The sequence below is a fragment of the Pholis gunnellus genome, assembly GCF_910591455.1.
Source record: "Pholis gunnellus genome assembly, chromosome: 2".
Taxonomy (NCBI): domain Eukaryota; kingdom Metazoa; phylum Chordata; class Actinopteri; order Perciformes; family Pholidae; genus Pholis; species Pholis gunnellus.
The window spans coordinates 23242656-23261446 of NC_136536.1; the positions used below are offsets into that span (position 1 = coordinate 23242656).

At 43.8% G+C, this 18791-nt stretch overlaps 3 protein-coding genes across 3 annotated transcripts; all 3 read left to right on the plus strand.

Moving 5' to 3' along the window:
• sars1 (seryl-tRNA synthetase 1) lies at positions 1–7895 on the plus strand. Its single transcript, XM_079177481.1, has 11 exons — positions 1–159; positions 1257–1327; positions 1483–1563; positions 1752–1910; positions 2642–2785; positions 3118–3273; positions 4492–4713; positions 4789–4918; positions 6369–6526; positions 6675–6804; positions 7104–7895. Exons 1-11 carry the CDS (start codon positions 24–26, stop codon positions 7262–7264), a joined length of 1548 nt encoding a protein of 515 aa, XP_079033607.1. The 5' UTR covers positions 1–23; the 3' UTR covers positions 7265–7895.
• A 1175-nt stretch (positions 7896–9070) lies between these two features.
• Positions 9071–11411, plus strand: LOC306704379 (PTB domain-containing engulfment adapter protein 1). The gene is made up of 7 exons (XM_079170699.1): positions 9071–9120; positions 9203–9279; positions 9494–9565; positions 9840–9938; positions 10049–10186; positions 10302–10406; positions 10505–11411. Exons 2-7 carry the CDS (start codon positions 9232–9234, stop codon positions 10565–10567), a joined length of 525 nt encoding a protein of 174 aa, XP_079026825.1. The 5' UTR covers positions 9071–9120; positions 9203–9231; the 3' UTR covers positions 10568–11411.
• A 904-nt stretch (positions 11412–12315) lies between these two features.
• On the plus strand, positions 12316–18688 carry tmem106c (transmembrane protein 106C). The gene is made up of 8 exons (XM_079173265.1): positions 12316–12438; positions 12712–12977; positions 13316–13379; positions 14238–14397; positions 14998–15138; positions 16063–16112; positions 16608–16661; positions 17458–18688. Exons 2-8 carry the CDS (start codon positions 12770–12772, stop codon positions 17609–17611), a joined length of 831 nt encoding a protein of 276 aa, XP_079029391.1. The 5' UTR covers positions 12316–12438; positions 12712–12769; the 3' UTR covers positions 17612–18688.
• Positions 18689–18791: the final 103 nt, after the last annotated feature.

Consider the following 18791-nt stretch of genomic DNA (forward strand, 5'->3'; position numbering starts at 1 on the left):
CTGACAGACAGCGTGGACAAAAGATGGTGCTCGACTTGGACCTGTTTCGCACCGACAAAGGTGGCGATCCGGAAACCATCCGTGAAACCCAAAGGAAGAGGTTCAAAGATGTAACGCTGGTTGATAAACTGGTCGCCGCAGACACGGAGTGGAGAAAATGTAAGCGCCCTATCAGTTCAGTCATAGTGGCTAACGTTAGCTCGGTGGCTAATGATGCCAGCGTAGCGTGTCTTCCGCTGGAGAGGAGCTCACGCCCAACTCCTTTAAGAAATCTGGCATTTTTATTGTTAGTACAGAAATATAGCTGTCTGTTACATCCTATCTGGGACATTTAAAGATGTCAAGCATTTATAGGACCGAGTCTTCTATTCGGTACCTTGAAATGTATTTAAACGGCTCTAAAAATGTCTTTTTACAACGAATTTGCTTGTTAACTCCACGCTGTGCTACGGCAGTAACGCCGGCTGAAGGCTCGCTCGATGCACTGCAGTGGACTGCGAAACATTTCAGAAAGTAAACTAGTGAACTAGTTAGAGTGCTGCTTGGTGCATTATATTTATGCCGTATTTACCACTGTATACTATTGTAACAGGGTGTAAACGAATGTACCTTGTACAATGAGCGGGTTTTTGTCAGTAGCGTTGGCAACAATTCATAGCCCGATTTGAACGAGGCTTGGCATGATGATACCACAGAGGAAGAGAACAGCACGCAGTGGCGCTAATGCTAGCGCGGCTAGCGGCGTCTACGAATCCAAATGAACCATATGGTTACTCTCCACGGAGCGAACTGTGGTTACTTAATAGCAGGCTTTTAAGAGAGATAACACAGGCTGTAGTTAATCACGCGTTCCCATAAGTTGTATCGGCGGATACGATACAGAAGGTTAGCTAATGCGGGGGTTAGCTTAGCGATGCCGGCTCATAACTTGAGATCTGATGCAATCCCAGCCTGCAACACAAGTCAACCGCGCCCCGCAGTGTGGCTACAAAAAGAGTCATTCTGATCCAGCATGGATCAGCACCAATGGTTTGTATCAGTGCATTGTTGCTGGTGTTTAAGTGACAAAGTTAGATTTTTGTTTTTACATTTTTTTAATCAGTTTTGCTTGCGTGAGGGTGAGTTGCCACAGACAGCCACACCTGTCACCAGGTTACCAGTCCTGCAATTCCAGCTCCCACGCACACACACACACACACACACACACGTAAGCACAGTCCCATGCACTGACTGACTTTTATTTAACCTCCTAACAGGCCGCTTCACTGCAGACAACCTGAACAAAGCTAAGAACCTCTGCAGCAAGAGCATCGGGGAGAAGATGAAGGTACGGAAACATCTGGACATTAAGAAGACACAATGAGTCATTGTTGATGTAGATTTGAGACGGGAGGAATGAAAACCTCTGTCAGTATTATGTGTCCACTAGCCAGTCTTGATGTGGAGTTCTTCTTTAACACCTTTCTCATGTTGTAAATGCAGAGAAAGGAGCCAGTTGGGGAGGATGAGTCTGTACCTGAAGAAGCACAGAACGTGGAGTCCCTAACAGCTGAAATGCTCTCGGTATGACGGGCTTGTGCACTAAGCACCCTCCCCCCCACACACACACACACACACACCTGTGTGGCGGTGCTTTTGCATGTTGTTACACACAAATCTCAACAAAAATAAAAACGCAGACGGAACGCAAACATTTCTTTCCTCTCTCTCTTGTTTGAACATCTACATGTTTATATTTTTTTATGTGTCAGCCCCTGACGGTTACCCAGATCAAGAAGGTGCGTGTGATGGTGGACGAGGCGGTGGAGAAAGGCGACAGCGAGAGGATAAAACTGGAGGCGGAGCGCTTCGAGTACCTGAGGGAGCTCGGCAACCTCCTGCACCCGTCTGTGCCCATCAGCAACGATGAGGTGAGACGCAGTCTGGTTCAAGTAGCGTTCCGTTGCATTGCTCTGATTCAGTCAGACATTTCAAGTAGCTGTTAATCCATTGATTGACGTGGTCTTCGCCAATAAATTGGATTATATAAGAAATGATGCAGCAATCTTCAGGACATATACCTAAATATAAATATGATGAACTATTACAAATAGTGTATTAATAGGAACAAACACTCAACGTTTGCACTCACAGGGAGTTCTCTGGAGCGTTTCTGGGGTTGTTAGAGACTTGAAACGTCTTCGTATGTTTTGTCTGCAGTTCTGCTGGACTCCCACACTCAAGATGCAACACCTCGCCGTGTAAATTACCGACGCCGCTTCACACACGGATCGGTCTTGAAGTATTACTTTTCTCGCACTTCATCCAATCCCCGTGCTTCCTTTTCAGATGTGGATGAATGTATTCTGTCATACGCCGTTAGTTCTAAACGAGAATAATTGCCGGTACCCATCTCTACCGTAACTGTTCTATTTAGCTAGAGAGAGAGAGAGAAATGAAGAGAATCTTGAAATTCAGTTCGTAATTACGTAAAACCAGAAAGGAAGCCGATCCTCACTTTTTAGAAGTTAGAGCCATTGTTGTTGCCATCGCTTTTCAATGAGTGACTCGTTTAATCATCTAAAGTGTCGCAGATTGACTTTCTTCCAGCCGACTAAGTATCTTAGTGTAATACTCGCTGTTGTTGTTTTCTTCCTGACAGGACAAGGACAACAAGGTGGAGCGTACCTGGGGCGACTGCAGCGTCCAGAAGAAGTACTCCCATGTGGACCTGGTGGTCATGATCGATGGCTTTGATGGAGAGAGGGGGGCTGTTGTGGCTGGGAGCAGAGGCTACTTTCTGAAGGTGAGTGCAAAATGTTGCCCCAAGTCCTGCACCTCTATGGAGACCGCAGAGTACTCAACCATGTTGTTTTCTTTCTGCAGTATTAACAAAGTCACCATGCCATAAATCATAAAAAACACAAATGGCAGATTTTTAATGAAAGAAGTAGATGGGTCAACACATGCATGACGCACACAGGACATCGCGGCAGACGGCGCAACAATCCCTCTACTTTTTGAGATTTTTCTCACCACGTAGGAGAAACATTTGCATCCACAGAAGACTCACAACTGCCCTTTTGTGTGCTGCAAATAACGAAAGCCGTTGTTCTTCCTCTCCTCCGTTGTGTTCAGGGCCCCCTGGTGTTCCTGGAGCAGGCCCTGATCACTTACGCCATGAGGATACTCTACAGCAAGAACTACACCATGCTCTACACGCCCTTCTTCATGAGGAAAGAGGTCATGCAGGAAGTCGCCCAGCTCAGCCAGTTTGACGACGAGCTCTACAAGGTACGGAGGCTTTTACTGAGTCCCTGAACTTTCTCCCTCAAAGACGGATGTTCTGTCCCGCAGATGAGCTGACGTTATTTTAAGCAGTTTGGAAATCAACCACCAGCCATTGTTATGGAATGAGATGTTCAGGCATCCACATACTGTTGGTCATGAAGTGCCACCTGGAGGCCCAAAGGGAGCACTGCGCATCGTTAGATAGTACCAGCAGTAGTACATGTTGTACTGTGACCAATAGCTTTCAGCCGCTACAGAAGTTTCTTCTAAAGCTTCAAACAGTTCACTGCATTAACAGTCTATTTGATTATGTTACATGATATATACTTCATACGGTAAAATATTAATATTGTGTCATTTACTGTTAATGGGAGACACTCCAGGTGAATAGTGTAAAAACGTGACAAAGGTCAACAGACCTTTTTAGGAATAAAATGTTTAAATCAGGCTGTGACTGATAAATGAAAACCTTCAGGATAGAGAGGAATGAAAGTGGAGCGTTGGGTGGATGTGGTGCTACGTGGAGATTTCTGACTCCGTCTGAAAAAAACTCAGTTTGAGAAAAAACACCTTTTTATAAATACAATAGCCCAAAATCTAAAAATTGCTCAGTGCATTAAATAAACCCAATGATTTTACCCGTAGTGTTTCCCCTTAAAGGGATAGTTCACCAAAACCAACATGAATGATATTTAGTACACACCTCGAGGCTTTCTGTGATGGTAGAACATGTTTTCTATCGAATAGCGTGAAGAAGAGCAGAGCGCTGACAAATAAAAGCATATCGGTGCGAACAGACCTCGACCAAGGCCGAAAATAACAAAGAAGTTTTCAAAAGGTGTGGATAAAGTTATTGAAATGTCTTGTACAGCATTATCCAGTGTCTTGTCTCCTCTGTGGAAATCCAAACAACCTTTTTTTTGGGTGTGTAGAGAACGGCGTGTGTGTGTGTGTGTGTGTGTAGGTTGAGACACTTCCTGCGTAGTATGCCTTTTAAGGTGTATTCAATTGTTGATGTAAACACATACACAGGTTATTATTAATACTGATAATCATCAAACCATAGTATTTATGAAAAATGTTCTATGACTCTTCCCAAAACATTAGGATTTCACTTTTTCCCCAAATTTACCTGAACCTGAAATAATTCAAATTCAACGAGCGTTTCCAGGTTTCCTGATGGCCGTGAACCTTTCTGTCCGCTGCATTGGTTTTCTCCAGGTCATCGGTAAGGGCAGCGAGAAGTCGGATGACAACTCCATCGACGAGAAGTACCTCATCGCCACCTCCGAGCAGCCCATCGCGGCCTTCCTGAGGGACGAGTGGCTGAAACCCGAGGACCTGCCCATCCGCTACGCCGGCTTCTCCACCTGCTTCAGGCAGGAAGTGGGCTCCCATGGCCGAGACACCCGCGGGATGTTCAGGGTCCACCAGTTTGAGAAGGTCGGTCGTGTTTTCTGTGACGTTTCATCGAAGTACAACATTCAGATAAATAAATGACGGAGGATCTCTTTGCAGATTGAGCAGTTCATCTACGCCTCCCCGCACGACGGCAAATCGTGGGAGATGTTTGACGAGATGATCGGGACGGCAGAAGAGTTCTACCAGACTCTGGGAATTCCTTATCGCATCGTCAACATCGTCTCCGGTAGGTCTTCAGCACGCACTCGTGGACCCTTCTACAGGTTGTGAATGCTGTAGGGGTGGGAGACACCAGTATGTACTGCGGTGATGTTAATTCATCACGGTATTACAAAATAGAAAAGGGATACTCTGCTCAAAACATGATTCTACCAATCTCCACTTTATTGGCAAAGTAAGTGAACACATCTTAAAACCCGCCAGAGGGAAGAAGCATTTCTCCTTCACACAATCGCCAAAACTACACCGTTGATCATCGCCAGAAGCTGTAAAAAACATAATCATCACATTTTCTTCTTTCCCGTGGTCCTTGAACGCATCATGTGTAATGAACGCTGCTGTCAGACAATTCAACTGAACCTCAGTTAAAATTGTGATATTTCATCAAAAACCCTTCTTTTTTTTCTGCACGGCTCATTTAAAATCTCGCCACAAATAAACCGTTTGAAGAAACCACTTTCTGTAAAAATCATTAAATTCTGAGCTCCTCAGCGAAACTATGACGCCATGATTGATTTGTCTGAGACCAACTGTCACGTGACAAAAATCCCGTGAAACTTTGACTGAACTGCTGCTGAACACGGAGCGGATGTGAATAGATTAATACTCATAAACAGCTCGTGGACCCTCTATTTGTTACTACACTGGTAACACTTGTGGGCACTTGGAACAATGTTGCATATATAGATTCCATTGTTTGCCAATTTTTGTAAAATAATATCAAACTAATGAAATGATTATTTATGGCATTGTAACTGTGTTATTGCACAGAAGACAGTTTTGAGTTCTCTCTACTTCTAGTATGATTGTTTCCATCGAGGTGCAGAACTTATAAACTGCAGTGAAAATCAAGACCACAGAGAGGAAGATGTGACGGAGTGAAGAACGCAGCTTTGGGGTTCAGAGGGTTTAGAATGAAAAGAATATTTAAAACCAGATACTGGCTCTAAACAGGAATGATAATGAGGTTTAGACCGACATGTTTCTGGATGAGCCTGCCCCATAATGTGAGTCAGTGGCCTCCGAATGTGACAACGTCAAGCTCCGGGAACTACAAAGTGAAGACGTACTCTAGAAATAGAAGTTTGTAGATCGTACATTGCAGACATCACGTTTGGCTTTAGAAAAGTGTGATCAGCATTATTCACAATTTTCGGACATTTTAGAAACCAAACGGTTAGCGGAGGAAATAATGTGCAGACGAATCCATTCTGAACATATTGTTTACACTCAGGTTTATGTTTGATATAATATATAGTGTTTACCAAAAGCGTTTTCCGTTGAGGCAATGATTTTAATTTGGAACAGCCCGGAGGGTTTTGGTTTGCTCCACGTCTAACATCTCTGCTGCTCTATAATCACTGGAGAGGAATCAGGACTTAATGACCAGCTGCTGTTGGAGCATGAAGATCCTACCGTGATACCGGCTAACTGTCTGCTGCTCTCCGTCTGCACAGGTGCCCTGAATCACGCCGCCAGCAAGAAGCTGGACCTGGAGGCCTGGTTCCCCGGCTCTGGTGCCTTCAGAGAGCTGGTCTCCTGCTCAAACTGCACGGACTACCAGGCCCGGCGCCTCCGCATCCGCTACGGTCAGACCAAGAAGATGATGGACAAGGTGAGGCGCGCTGTTCCAGATCTTTTTTTTTCCCCCGACAACGTGACCTCTGCTGTCGTTGAGCGGAAGGTTTAATTCCAGAATACGGTTCCAGAGGCTTCATCCAGCCTGCAGCCGCTCTAAACACTCCTCTCTGTGCGTCACGCAGGCCGAGTATGTGCACATGCTGAACGCCACCATGTGCGCCACCACTCGTGTGATGTGCGCCATCCTGGAAAATTACCAAACCGAGGAAGGCATCGTTGTTCCAGAGATGCTCCGGCCGTTCATGCCTCCTGGTAAGCGGCGCCCAAGGGTTTCACATCCGGTGTGTGTCGAGTAGAACTATTAACGGATGCTGTGAAGCATTGTGGTCAATGAAGACCTTAAGTGAATAATGAAGGGACTTATTATTATTATTATTATTATTATTATTAGCTTGGCTTGTAGTTCTCTTGGTCAATGTATTAATTAGAGCTACTGATAAATCAGCCAGACCCAAAATGTTAAACTATTCCTTTAAGTGCCGTCACAGTAAAAACTTAATTTGGTGGTGTTTTCCAGGATGTATTTTCAATTTTATTTCTTTCACCTCCAGGTTTGACGGAGATCCTAAAGTTCGTGAAGCCCGCTCCCATCGACCAGGAGATGTCCAAGAAAGCCAAGAAACAGACCGACGGAGGGAAGAAGAAGAAGCAGGGAGGGGGGGGCCAGAACCTTCCCAACGCCATGGAGACCATGTCCGTCGACGACTCGTAGGCCGCGGCGACCCGCCGCTTCACCAGCGCCACGCAGATAGACACGGATGGAACGGGGCGTCCCGGGGGGTCAGCGCTGCTGTTACTGTTGTCCTCTTGAAGGGGAGCTCCGTCACGTCTGTGTCTATCTGAATGTGTGTTCATCTCAGCTGTTTCCCCCCCCCCCCACGTTCCTACTACATCTACTGTTCACTTCCTCACCTCTGCAGCAAACGGACAGATGACGCTACTGGTAAAATTCCAGCTTCACATCATTGCAGTAGTTACGAAAACGTAAACATTACAAGTGAATGTTTTCCTCAGCTTTTTGGGATCTGTAATAGACAATAAAAGGTGATCGGTAACTGAAATCTCCATTCATCCGCTTTTTTTACGAGAACGACTCCTGCATCTCTTCTGTGAAACTTATTTCTTTGAGTCTGAAACGGTTTTAAAGTTGATCTAAATTCTACTCTTTAGAAATCAATCAATGATCGAGTATTTGAACCTGTCTGGTTTAGGCTTCCCTTCGTCTTCTCTGACCACAATCATCATCTTCGACCATTGATGCGCGACGTCATTGTTGACCATAATGCTTTTCCTGGCTTATGATTGAGACATTGTATGAACTCGCTATATAAATAAATTATGATTGAGCATTCAAGAAGTGGCACTTATTGTAAAACAAATAAATAAAAACAGTTGATATGGAAGATATTTTTTGTGTTTTTTTCTCCAGTGTGTCTAGAGTACATGTGGTTTATTTGTGCAGTATGTGTATATTTACAGTGAATTACTTGAAGTATGCATGTACACAAGACAGAACACTAAAATGTGATTCAGCTCCGTGTCAGTGGGAACTCACTGGGTTCATTTACACAACTCTGATGTAGAATCTGTTTCTCAAAGCATCTGATTGCAGGAAATACCAGCTTACCATGTTGGAGTCGGCAACATAGCCTTGTTTTGGCAAAAAGAACCTCAGAATGAACAAATCCAGTCTCCGGTCACCATGGGCCCAATCCCACGCTCCTCACTCACCGACTCAGACTTTGATGCGCTCCCGCAAAGTCCGTGAGGTTTTACTTTACTTTACTGTCCCACTGTCAACTCATCGAGTGTCTGAGTCTCTGGCAGACGTTTTGAGCCCTTTATAAACCCTTTCCATAAGTCAGCATTAGATGCAGACTTTGCCCAAGAGAATTACCCACAATTCATTGCAATGTGACGTTAAACACGGGGTAACCAGTGGATTGACGTAAACAAAGAGGATGGCACAAAAACCGGATCATATGAAATGACCTCATGTGAGGAAAGAGCCTGGAAGACGCTCTAATCAGGGAGTACAAAGTATAAAATACACACAATTGTACATATTTGTTGTCGTTGTCATGGTAACGTGATATGTTGCTGTCCCATTCATATTCGCACCATGTCAAGCCCTTATAGTGTGAGGCCTTGGTCTCAGTGGGAACTCACCATAACCATGTTTTCATTTCAATGTATACAAATCTGAACCTTTTTAATGCAAGAAGTTGCTTCATTAAGACGGTCTAAATGGGCTTATTTTGGTGAAAGAACCCTACATTGTAAAAAGACTTTCTCTAGTGAAAGCTCTGCCCTTTGAAGTCAGACAATTCTGAAACCTTGTAATGTAGAAATGGGTTTCTCACACCGTCGAGCGAGAAATACCAGATCCTTGAACATGCTGTTCCATTCAGGACTCTACGGTGGTTTTTAATCTTCCACGCTGGATCTCTGATGGAAGAGCAATAAGGAAGACGAGAGTTACTCATTAACACCAACAGACTTTACACCCTTAAGTTTGTAGTGCAATAAAAAGCCGATTTCCTCCAGTGAAAGTACATTTGCACACAGGTAAGATGAATTTACAGTATCTGTTTAAAACATTCATGTTTCCATGAATGTCTTCATGTTTCATCTTGACGTCCGCCTCCAGGGTTCAGTTTGACACCAGACGGGTTAAAGATGAGTGACGCCTCGGAGGATGATAATGAAATTTACTTTCCGGTGAAGGTAAATACGGACTTTTGACTGCTCAAAATGGCATTCTGAATGTAGAGAATCGAGTAGCAGGTGAGACACTTGTGATCAATAATGGCGGCTGATCAATAGTGTGTGCGCTTGGTTCCGTTTGGCTTGTATCAGCAGCTTTTCTTCATGTCACTTTAATCTGATAATCAGCCTTCTCTAAAACGTTTCACTTTCATGTGTATTCTCCAAACTGTAGTTTCTTGGGCGAGTCGAGGTGGTCCGCCCCGATGGACTACAGGTCCTGTCTGAAGCGGCTCAGAGCCTAAAGGTCAGCCACTAGCGCTCACATCCAATTGTAGTCGGGTCTCCCCCATTAACAGGGAAACAGACTTTCCCTTTATAGCATTTCCATGTACATCTTAATGCAACTCTCTGACTTGGATGCTGGGATTCTTCTGCACATCAGTAACTTGTATTCTAGTGGAAACTAAGTTTGTATATCATATCATCACTATATCATATCTCTATATGAACGTGTCGGCTCTACAGATGCTGTCACTATAACTAACATGACGTGTAAATCCATCGACTCTCATCCCCAGACGCCAGATCAATTCTCCTCAGAAAAGGCAGCGAAGAAGAGCAAAGTCCATCTCTTCCTGTCGCTGAGTGGAATCGACGTGTTGGAAAACAAAACCAAGGTGTGTGCCAGTTACTCGCACAGGCCCGAGGATGCACAAGATTCGTTTGCACGTTTTCTTTACTGTTGAATTATCGCTTTTAACCTCCTCGTTGTCTCTCCTACCCTCAGTTTTTGTTGTACTCGTGCCCTCTGTCCACCATTTCCTTCTGTGCCGTCCTGCCGTCTTCGCCCAAAGTCTTTGGGTTTGTGGCCAGACACCCTGCAGCAGACATGAACCACTGTTATCTGTTCCAGAGCAAGACGTTTGTGAGTTCATCCAGTGCAGCCATCCATTCCCTACAGGAGCAATTTGGTGGTTTATTGTTTTGTTATTTGAGCGGGAGATCACCGATATTAATATTGGGAAGTATGAATTTTTCAGTCTCACGTGCTGGTCTCAGTTATCGGGGATACCTTCCGAGCCTCAAAAAAGGAGGAGAGCATCAGGGGAGGAAGAGACCTGATCGTGGAGGCCCTCAGACATAAGGTCAGTTCTGCTCTGGATTTGACATTACTATCAGAATTTATTTTTTCAATTCTTGGTTCTCAGTTTACCTTCATTTTTCTCATTATTGTTTTTTCCAGAACAAAATGCTGCAAAGAGAGAATGCTGAGCTGAAGAGGCTGCTTGCAGGACAGACTAACTAACTACAGCTACTAATATATGCTGTTGCACTTATGCACACATACACACTAAAACCTTGTAAAAGATAAACTACTGACCCTGTTATATACTATTTACCCTCATAATTAAAAATAATAATAATAATACATAATAGCATGTTAAAAAATGCTGAAATGCTATTGCATTTTGGTAAAAGTCATAAATAAGCCATAGTCAAATCTAATTAAAAATGTATTGTTACGAACGGTGTGAGAGGCAGGTGTGTTTAGTCCTTGAGCACAACAGTCAAGGACTAATATCAGGTAAAACACAGAAGGATAACCCTGTAAACACTGAGGCCAATATCTACTGCAATGATAGCGGTGACAATCTGTTAAAAAGCATGTGATATAGAAAAACATGTGTGTGTATTTTACACTTTTTTTAGACGTACTATTTGATGTTTATTTTTTGTTCTGTGTGATATTGTAACAAAAATAAGGCAAAGTACACACACAAGAACATTGAATAACTATACTGATCGGAGTGACTAGGAATAATCCAGCCTGGCTGTTAGACGGTCTGGAGCCGGCTAGCTGCACAGAATAGTGGAATCTCTAGGGTCATGTATGTGCCACTGCTTTCATGAACCAGATTCACGGCTAAATGAAACCAGGATAACTAGAAAATCACAGCTTAATCCACCATCTAATGTTTTTGATGCCAGCAACTACTGATTTGCGTCTACACAAGTGGATAATAAATCAAACCTGCATGTCTAACTGTATTTTATAGCTTGAAGCTGGTATTGGAACGTTCATGTGTGAAACTGAAACTGTGGAATATTAAACATTGCAAAAACAAACAAACACTGATTTAATTAGTGAATACTAATGTTATAGTGTCATTGTCCTTGATATTTCCAAGTGCCTTCCTCATTTCAAGTGTTAATCGTGAAAATAAACATTGTGTGGAGGGCAGAAACCCACTTTGAAAGTAACCAACATTGGGAAGGAGTATATCCAGGAGTGATGCATTCAACTGCTGTAAAACCTCAAAGAAGCAGCAGAATGCATGTTTTTACTGATGGATCAGAAGACCCAGCTACAGACAGTTCCTAGTTACAAAATGTCAACGCATATTTTTTTTGCTGTGTATACAGTTGAGTTGTATACATTTTTGTATTTATTTATATGGATTCCAGCTCACACAGGTATCAGAGGAAATGAAAAAGTGGACAAACTAGCTGAACAAGCACTACAGAAAACTAATATGGACATCTGTATCAAGTTATCCAAGGAAGAGGGGAAAGGACAGCGTCAGGAAAACATATGGAAACAACATTGGGACCAGTAGACGAGGGGGAGACCCCTACATTAAATGCAAAATAAAGTGGGCAGTGTAAAACAAATATCCTCCCCTATAACAAGGCTGAGAATAGAACACTGGAATCCTCCAACCGGCCTCAGTGAGCACTGCCCGGTACCAGAAACTGTGCTAACATGCTATCACCACTTACAATAGACATATTTTAAAAAATGAATGTTGGGGGGGGGGGTATGCTGGAGGAAATGCAAAGTCTGGGTATGAGAGGAAGAGAGCTAAAGAATATTCTGGAGTGGGGCTCAAGTAATCTGGGCTCTACCAACTTCTTGCGAGTGGCGGGACTGATGGGAAACGTTTAGCAGGTGGACAAGGTGGAAACTGACTGAGACCGGAAGGTGGCAGTAATGCAACTAATAGGATGCAAGCGGCCGTTCAACACCACAGAAGAAGAAAAAGAAGCAGAAGACGGATGTACGCAGCTGTACGTGAAGGCAGCACATCATGAACGTGGGTATGACGGAGGGAACAGAGTGTTCGCCGGTGTAATCCCAACTTTGGGATGGATACGTTGAGCTGTTTGGTCTAAAATGTAAGTAAAGTTTGTAAGGAAGCTAACTGACGTTACGGATGGCTACAGTCACTGAACTCTAAGAGCTCACTTGTAGAACACGTCTGTTAGAAAACTAGCTAGCAGATAACAACATTGAAGCCCGCTAACATTACATTTTGACTCCGTCAGCTGTATCGTTACTGGCGGACACAGGAGGGGCATTCTGTCGATAACCAGCTGACCTATCGCTCCTGAGTCAATATGCTGGCGTGTGTATTCATGGCTGAACGGCTCGCTCTCATTCCCACGCAGACCGCCCGGGTACTCGTTGGGAAACTGGCTTGACCGTCCGCGCGTTGAGCCCTCTGCCATGGGGACACAGTGGTCTCGCAGCGGCAGCAGCCTGTCGCTCCTCCCGGAGAGGCAGCGCTCCGAGCGGCAAGATGAGGATTCGGACAACGCCTCTCTGGACGGGCTCGTCCGACCGGAGGACATCGCTCAGTTCCCGTACGTGGAGTTCACCGGCAGGGACAGCATAACGTGTCCAACGTGCCAAGGCACCGGACGGATACCCTCAGGTGAGTAGGACCAACGCTAGCGCGAATGAAGCTAAGCACCTCACTGAAGATGGACCCTAACCTGGACAACAATATTGTTATTTAAACCAAGGCCTAAGAAGTGTCGCCTGAATGATAAATACACATGTAATACATATTCAATATCAGGCTAAAAAAAATGTAACTTTGTTGTTGTTTTTTGCTTGATGAACATTTGATAAGCAGACTTTTCTCATAGCATATCATTGAATGCATTGATGCAATCTGAGGCTTCGCCCTGTGTCCCAACCAAATGTACTCGAAGGGGGAGACACTAATTATCAGCATGTTGCATGACCCGCTATCTCCCCTCCCGATAGATCAAGTGAATGAACTGGTCGCATTGATCCCGTACAGCGACCAAAGGCTGCGGCCCCAAAGAACGTGAGTAATCTTACGGCGAGCTGAGCGGGCGAGTCCACAATTAGTGAGAACACTTGTTGTGGTTATGACAGGTCAGCTGCCGTAAACCGGTTTGAATGATTTTTAGTTGAGTCACCTGAGCCATTAGAGCAACCACATTGTACTTTTGTTGTTTCTCATTTATTCGATTTCGTAATGATTTCGACCTTCATCAGAGCACACGTGGTTCAGCTGGAGTGGCAGGTGTAGAGAAGAACAAATCACACCCTAATCACTGGATTCAGGACACCTGTGTGCACCCTGGTGGTAGAGGCTCCGCCTCCTGTTAGCTACAGCTTTAAAGTGCTGAATGTACCACTGAGAGGTTTACAAGTGGATGCCACACTTACTCAACAACAAACAAAGCACAGTGTATACAGACATGCGTATATACAATCATGGAGCACCCTATAGTGTTATCATATCAGTTTATTTCATAGTAAATTGGGCTAGAAAGGGATCAGACCTGAGCCATCGTTAATCAAAAATCCCCAGAGCTATAAGAAAAATAAAAACAAGGTGCTGTGAAGGGTGAAACATGGATCCCAAATTCTAAATTAATTCACTTTATAAAAACAATTTACAGCAGCTGACCTGCCGTGACAACAATAGGTGTTCTCACACATTGTGGCCCCCGGCCGCTCCGCAGCTTCTCCACGGGTGCCGAGCAAGGGGCCACAAGGAGGAGCTCGGCCATGCTGGAGAAAGATGAGAAGCTTTCTGTTGCACGCTGTACATTTTCTGTAGTTCTCAAAGTCAAGTTGTTTTTATTCGTCATTCAAAATGTGTATCCAAGCTTTAGGTGAGAGAGGACCTACTTTTAGTTTGTTGTTGTTGTAGGAAGCTGTACGTGGTCCTGTCGGTGGTGTTGTGCCTCCTTGCTTCCTCGCTCGTGGCCTTCTTCCTCTTCCCTCGCTCCGTGGTGGTGGTGGACGATGGGATACACTCGGTGACCGTGCTCCTCAACCCCTCCGGCATGAACGTCCTCATGAACATGACGGTAGGGTTGTTTCTCATTTCAGAGAATGAAGGTTGTGGCATCACACAGAGCGGTTTCTCCCTCAGTGATTATAAAAACTTCAACTCTCTAAAATCTGATTTGTGTGGTACGTATAATAAATCGTATTTGTTTGCATCCTCACTTTTGGCAGCTGTGGTGAGTGAAAAACATTGTTTTTGTCATAATGACCGTTAACCAAAATGACTTTTTTAAACCTGAATTACAATAGTTTTTTAAAATGTTGACAGAACGATGAATCGATGCATTTAGTGTTGAAAGTAGTTGTTAGTGGCAGCCCTAATCCAAATGTCCCTATAAATGATGAATGTGTCCTGGTTCCTAACTCTTATTCTGTTTCTGTGTAAGTAAATCAAGAGGGATACAAAACGACAGTCTAACTCCTCGTATGGGCACACACGTACTTGTGTGATGAATAAATGTGATTCTGGTCTCACGGAAAACTCTCATTGGAGCAGTTCTCTGCAAATGGAGCCTCTGTTATCATACGAGAGTCTCATTTTTTTTAATCTAATACAGGATCTGCGCAAGACATGTTTCCTTTTGTCAAGCTTCTCTTTTTTTACTTTCTTCTTTCCCTAGAGCACTCTGAACCTCAGCAACCCAAACTTCTTCTCGGTGCTGGTGCAGAGCGTGAGCTGCCAGGTCCTTTACATGAAGACGGTGATCGGGACTCAGCAGCTAGACAGTGTCACCACCATCCTGCCGCTCGGTCACAGTCAGGTAAAACCCACTCATTTACACTGTGTGTGTGTCTATAGCTCACACACACACACACCAACCATCCAGTGGTGATGTTTACTTTGTGCATAATAAACATTATCACTGGTTGCTCCCGGTACAGAGTTCAGTATGCTAACAATCACTTTTTAAGCATAGACGTGTTTACAACATGCGCTAAAGGGTTAAATGCTCCTGAAGACACGAGTGCAACAACACACTGACAGAATGAGGCTGACGTCATTCTTCATTACTGTCAACAACACCAGGGCTGACTCGTCCTGCTCACTGTTGACTAGCACGGAGATGGGAGCTGTAGTTTATAATCATCCAGGAGTACAGCCCTCGCTAATGTGACCATTCTAGAGCTGCAACAATAAGTCAACAGATAACTGATTCAACATTAGTCATTTTTAATATAAATAATGCTGTTTTTAGCCTCCCAAATGTGGAGATCTTTAACGTTTTGAAGACATCGCCTTGGGCTTTGAGAAACCGGACGGACGTTTTTTGTATTTTCTTTATATTATAGACCAAAAGAATAATCTAGGGAATAGTCGGCAGCTTAATAGATAATGAAAGTTAACCGTTAGTTACAGCCGTAGACTAATAAATCCGTGGCGGGGAGAACCAGTACATGTACAAAATGAATCTGTGTCGGTACATCTGCTAAATGCTACAGTACCAGCTGAAACAAATCTCTGGTAGGGATGAATTGCCTCGCTGCTGACAGCCGGAGACAGATTGGGGACGTATTGAGAGAACACATTGTTGGTTTTTGGCCTCATTGGATTTGTTTCCAATAGCAAAGATGTCTAACTTCATCCTTTGACTTTCCCAGCTGCTCCTCACTCCTCACACACTGGAGTATGACGTCGTCCTCGGCTCTAGCGAAAGTTAAGCGTGCTGTGTTTGTGTCTCCTGCAGGTGAACTACACCGTCAGCGTGGAGATCGGTAGCAGCGCGCCCTACGTCTAGTAAGTGTCTCCGCCCAAACCTGCCTAAGCTGCTCAAACTGATTTTTCTAGTGGCTTCATAGAAATACAACTTCTTTTATTCCATATTTGATGATAATCTCCTTTTGAGCTGTTCTCATCGGTTCAAGGGTCACTCTGGTGGTTTCTACATGTAGACTTCCATTAAGTAGGGAGAGAGACAGATTAATGAAAGAATGGTCGAAGTTGAAGCAGCACAGGTTGAGACCCCCCCTCCCCGGCTTTAAGTCCCTAGTGTGGGTCAAGATCTAAACACGGCTGAGCCTACGTTTCCCGCAATGCAACGCGACAGCACCTCCAGTTTGTAGCACAGGCTTTTTTTCTTTTCTTTTTTACTTAAAACACATTCAAGTTTTTTTTGAATTTATTTTTTCTGTGTTGGCAATAAATCCACGTGTAAATGACACAAAGAGAAGACGGGTGGAATAACGTTCCAAGTCAGTATTCCAATCTAAACCTGTTCTGTTTCTTTTCCAGCGCTTTCTGCTCCATGCCCAGCATTAAGGTCCACAACATTGTCGTATATATGCAGTAAGTATCTCTACCTTTCAGGAGTACTTTGATGCTATACTGATACTACTGTGTGAAAGTACTCCGTTACAAGTAGAAGTCCTCTGTTGAAAATGTCACTCAAGTAGAAGCTAAGAAGCACTGGCAGAAAAATACTGTACACTTAATTATCAAAAGTAAAAGTACAGTTCTTGTTCCCTACATTCTACAGTTCTGGGCAAAAACCTCCAAACTGTTACTTCATTCTTTTCTAGTCTTTTTCCTTGGACATGAAAGGATACTGCAGGTTGCAACACACGAATGTCTTTAGAAAATCCTCAACCAACTACAAACATTTGTCTTTTTTTTTTTTTTTAATAGGACTGAAATGACTTGATCGTTGGGAATCATCACATTTTAGAAGCTGAAAATATATTTTGTTAAAAATAAAAGTACAACAGCTGCAAAGTAAGCCCAGCTGTCAGATAACCATAGCTGAGTAACGGGTACTCTATTTCCCTGTGAAACGTAGGAGCATGAACCAGCAGTACTCGAGTGCTTATCAGTCAATAGGCAGCTGGGTGTCACACAAGAGCAACTTCCTCAAAGTCAGTGCTTGTGTGACACTGCGGTGCCAGTACTTCTATAATTGTTGCTTTTGTAGTTCAGACAGAAAAAAGCACTCCGTGTCATCTCCACACTGGAGACTGAAGTGTTCTTTCTGCAGCCTGTCCTCGCTAGTTGTTATGAAATATGACAGCACATAGAGTTATGGTCATTCCTGCTGCCACATCATTGCTCTTTGTGATAACTATTGGAATGCGCTGCTTGTTTCCAGAACCACGGTGAAAACCTCGTACATGGTGCGAACGTCCCAGAACAGCCTGGAGGCCTACCGCTACATAGACTGCGGCTCCAACACCACGCGCTACCGGGCGGCCGGGCAGCACCGGCACCGCTCGCCGCCAGCGCCGCCGCCTCTTCTGCTGTGAGCGGCGAACGGATGGACCCCTTCTCCGTCACCAGCAGGCAAAATACCAGATGGTGCTTTCTATTGAGCTCACTCCGACACAGGGAACCTAAATGTTAACTTGTGCCATGAATGATGAAGTCTGTTTTAAACTGCACATTGGTTTTCATCGGACATCCCAGAATGCAACAGATATAGGGGATTGTCGCGCTTGTTGTTTGGCTTATATTTTTCTTGCCACTTATTTCAGGTGCATTACTGGGGCTGATGATTGCCTGAACTCACCATGTCTACAATACCAGTTCAGACCTGCTGAGTGTTCTACTGGGGAGAATTTGTCACGAGTCATTGCAAACGTATCTTAGTATTGCAACACAGTCTCAGACAGTCCTGCTGACCTTTCTTTAAAAAATGCAAAGACTGCTGGGTTTTTTTTTCTGTTTTTGGATGCGATGCAAAGGAGGGATAATTTAATGGGCGATGTATTTTTTTTTTTTTTTTGGCACCTAAAAATCCAGGACCCACTCTTAAACATATTGCTTTTACGGTGTTATTTAACGACATTCAACGTATCCCAGATGTTTTTAAATGTTATTAAAAATTCTTTCACAGCAGGTCTAAGCTCACTGCTTTTAGATTCGGGGTGTACGCCCATATTCGTGTCATAGAGGGAAACCGCTCACGAGGTATCAGCTGATGCTGAACGGGATCCCACGGACTGAATTACTAGATCAGTGAGGTCTTCATCATTAGCGACTATAATGTGCTTGTTGAGCGTCGGTATACAGCATCGACACCGTTCCGTCCTTTTGCCTCATCTGTGTGTTTCAATCACTCCTCTGGGTGTCAGACCAGGAAGTACGTTTAATACACATCTTAGTGGTGGATTTAACATCACAAAGTATTCTCAACTGAATTCTGTTATAGTGGATGTGTCATAACAAAAAGTGTCAAAGCAATTGTGATTACATTTTTTTTAAAGGGAGTTATTTGTAAATTTGTGAATGGGAATTTTTACCAGGGTTTTTAAAAGAATTGTTTATTTTGTCTTGCAATTAAAGGGACGTGTGAATAAATAAAACTAAATGATGAACTCCAATGCTTGTTTCAGATTCGTTTGTTTTTCAATTTTCCTCGTCTTAAAGTGAATATCTTACCTGTGTAAATTAATAATCAATAGCTGCGGTCCTTACGACCATTAA